The sequence below is a fragment of the Fragaria vesca genome, linkage group LG4 (assembly GCF_000184155.1).
Source record: "Fragaria vesca subsp. vesca linkage group LG4, FraVesHawaii_1.0, whole genome shotgun sequence".
NCBI lineage: Eukaryota > Viridiplantae > Streptophyta > Magnoliopsida > Rosales > Rosaceae > Fragaria > Fragaria vesca.
The window spans coordinates 12,276,909-12,280,246 of record NC_020494.1 but is presented as its reverse complement, the minus strand read 5'-3'; the positions used below and the strand labels follow the sequence as shown (position 1 = coordinate 12,280,246).

Sequence of the window (3,338 nt, the reverse complement as noted above, 5' to 3'; positions counted from 1 at the left end):
AAAAAGAAAAAGAAAATTGAAGTAACCATCACATGTCTTGCGCATATCATTTAAGTGAATACCGTCATATATGAGTTATGATCTATAGTTTTTAGCGAACGAGGTTACTACGTACAAACGTACTTTGGCAATCTCGCCGTCGTATGTGAATTACATTCACCGGACCGACAAGGAATTAGTGCATTATTGTTGTTCAGTTGTTCAAGTTTGTGTTTTCTATTTTACAGATCCGTTTCAATTTCGATATCCTACGTACGTACACAAAAGATAATCTGAACTAGGGAACAAGGTGTATGTAATCAATTTGGAGTAGGGCAGCTGCTATTGCCAACTTGACTACCATTCCTGAATTAAATATCACCGTCTTATCCGATCAGAGTATTGCTCGGAAGCTTCACGCACATGGCTGCCTACCCCAACTCCAGGAGAACTAAAATCGTGTCTTGCAGAAGGAAAATCAATACCATGTTCGACGTGTTAGTTATCACAAAAGTCAGAACTTGTACTTGAAAAATACATATTTCCAGAATTCCAGAAAGAAAGAACGAAAGCTGCATTATCTTCTAATTTATAAGTTATGATAACCAAAGTATATAATCATCACAGCAAAAAAGCCAAAGACCAAAAGCTGAAGAACACAACTTCCATGCTAACAATAATTTACGTTACATGATTAACAAGTTCTCGTCAGAGCAGAACCAAAAGCTAAAAAACAGATTAATATCAAGTCCCAAGGCTACCGTTACTCGCAGAATTTGATTCTCAAACTTCAAACCAAATCCAAACAGAGAGAAGATGACAAGATTAATATTAATTTACGCTTAATCAATAACGACGATCATGAAAGATTATTCAAATCTCATTGCTGAACATGGTCTTGTTCTGAACCAAAGAGTTCTTGCAATGAGCGATTGCGCCTTGAATTGCACTCTGAAGCTCCTCCATCGATGATCTGTCCACCATCGTGTACGACGTCGTTGCTGCTGCTTTACTAGTACTCGAGCCGGATCCCGAACCTGGTTGACTGGTCCGGGACAGAACTCCCGAGTGGCTGGGCGAGCATCGCATCGAAGATGGGCAGCTCGCAACGCAGCCTCTCCTTCTCGGGTATCTTAGGTTACCCGAGAAGGAATGAGAATGCCCTCCACTGGTGCTCTCTCTATTTCTCTCGCTGGCCTTCACCGATAACTCGTGATCCTCCGTACTACTCGGGAGTTTCTCGGATCTAATCTCTGCCGACTTCGCCGTCGTCATTTTCTGTTGTTTTTGGGAGAGCTTCTCGTACAGTGGCTTGACCTTCTTCATGTACTTTCTGAGAACTTCCTTGGCGGTGTTGCTGGCTCGCTTGACGGAGTTAGATCCGGAGACGACGTCAACGTTGTGGTCCGCGTCGACGGCCATTCTGTTCTGTTGTTTAGTCGGATCCTTCTTGAACACAGAAGAGAATCTCGACAGAGAGAAGTACTTGCTGTTCTTCTTGATCTGCGACTGTGAACTCAAGCTATGAAGAACTTGCTTGACCACGACGTCGTTGGATGATGAGTACCTGCTGTTGAGGCGCTTGAACTCATCCTCCTCGAGGACGGAGCTAGGCCTGGCGGAGGAGTCGCACGAGTCACGTGAGTCGTTGGAGCTGCTGCCGGTGGAGTCACGTGAGGCGGTGGTGTCGGAGGCAGCGTAGGAAGAAGAGGAAGACGAGGACGGAAGGAGGAGGAGAGTGCGGACCATGGAGAGGCGAGGGGAGAGGTGGAGAGGGAGGAGCTGGCCCTTGTAGAAGAGCTCGTCGGCGGGGCGGCAGAGCGGGGTGGAGGATTTGCGAGGCGAGCAGGAGATGGTGAACTCGAAGTCGGACGAGGAAGAGGAAGAGAAAGAGTGAGTTGGCGACGGCGGGAGGGTGTGGGATTTCTGGTCTAGCTTCTTCCTCCCCATATTTTTCTTGTGGGAATTTTCTTCTGCTACATGATACGATATAGCTAGTGGTGATGAGTTGCAGGGTTTGGGATATAAGGGTTGTGAACTTGTGATTGTGGTCTACGTTAAAGAGAGAGAGCTTTCTAATCAGTAGGTGGATATGAGAGGTGTTGAAGGCTCTCAGACTCACAATCCTCACATGGGATGCTGGGATCGGTTTGGAGTTTGGACTACTCTACCTTCTTTCTCTCTCTCACTGTAATGGAGTGAGTACTTAGGGTTAGGTGTCACGTGCCATAAACGTGAAAGGTGGCATGGGCGTAGTTTAATTGCTTAATTGGCGTATTATAGTAATAGGATGATCTTTGTGAATTTACGGGTGTTGTGTTAGGGAGTGTGCTGGATCACGTGACACCCTAATCATCATCATATTGTTGTGTAGCAAATTACGGGTCGATCGTATTCAACTTTCAATCAAAGATGTTTTAGTAATTTGTACACACTACAAGCTAATTAAACTTTGATTCACGTTTTAGTTTGATTTTGAAGGATTCAAAGAAATTAGGGTCCTAGATGGATATTAGGCCACTTGATTATTGTAAATTTTTTTATACACGACGTGTAAATAGACAGTTTAATTTTAACTATTCATATATTAAGACCCTGACTCATGTGTCTAAAAAAATTATGGATCTTAATCATTTACATAATGTCGTGTATTTACAAGCCGTGCATGAAAGACTCTCTCTTTTGCCCTGAAATTTAGTTACAAATTAAAATGGGCAGCAAGGAGGAAGAAGACTCATTCTTCTCCATAAATGCAGAATTTTTGAAAGAATTTCGAAAGTAACGTACTGCCTTAAACGATGTCGTTAATTAGGATAGTGTTTAGGTAAAAGTCAAAGAAAATAATTAGGTCATTAAATTTTTTAATAAAACACAATCAATTGGTAATTAAAAACACAATGAATTTATTGAGATCTAATTACTGGGTAATTGACGTCTAAAAGGGAATAATAGAAGAAACGTAATTAATGGGTCATTAAAGTAAATTATTGTAATAAATTCTCTCTTCAAATCGTCAAAACACGATCAGCTCATACTGTTATGGCAATTGAATTTAATTGTATTGTCCATATTATGTAATTGATAAGTGTCAAACATGCCCGATATCGTTTGGTTTAATAGCTTTAGTCTATTTTTATAAGTGAGAGGTCGTGAGTTCGACTCACAGTAGACTTGTTGTAACATAGTTGTTTATTTAATAAATAAAAAAAGGGGAAAAAGACCATTTGCACAAAATAAGAAAAAGTCAAATCCCATTTCAATGATAATCTTTTTTATTAGCCCATTTGAATACAAGGTACTTATTTTAAGCCCAAATACACAAATCTTTATTAAAATATAATAAAATGATATTTTAAAAG

At 40.8% G+C, this 3,338-nt stretch overlaps 1 protein-coding gene across 1 annotated transcript; it reads right to left on the bottom strand.

The window, feature by feature from the left end:
* Nucleotides 1-659: 659 nt before the first annotated feature.
* Nucleotides 660-2,133, bottom strand: LOC101305062 (probable membrane-associated kinase regulator 1-like). Its single transcript, XM_004296859.1, has one exon. It carries the CDS (start codon nucleotides 1,927-1,929, stop codon nucleotides 853-855), a length of 1,077 nt encoding a protein of 358 aa, XP_004296907.1. The 5' UTR covers nucleotides 1,930-2,133; the 3' UTR covers nucleotides 660-852.
* Between the last annotated feature and the right edge of the window lie 1,205 nt (nucleotides 2,134-3,338).

Bases quoted from the DNA above. Each gene is read 5' to 3' on its own strand.
- LOC101305062 (XM_004296859.1), bottom strand. From the start codon at position 1,929: ATGGGGAGGAAGAAGCTAGACCAGAAATCCCACACCCTCCCGCCGTCG.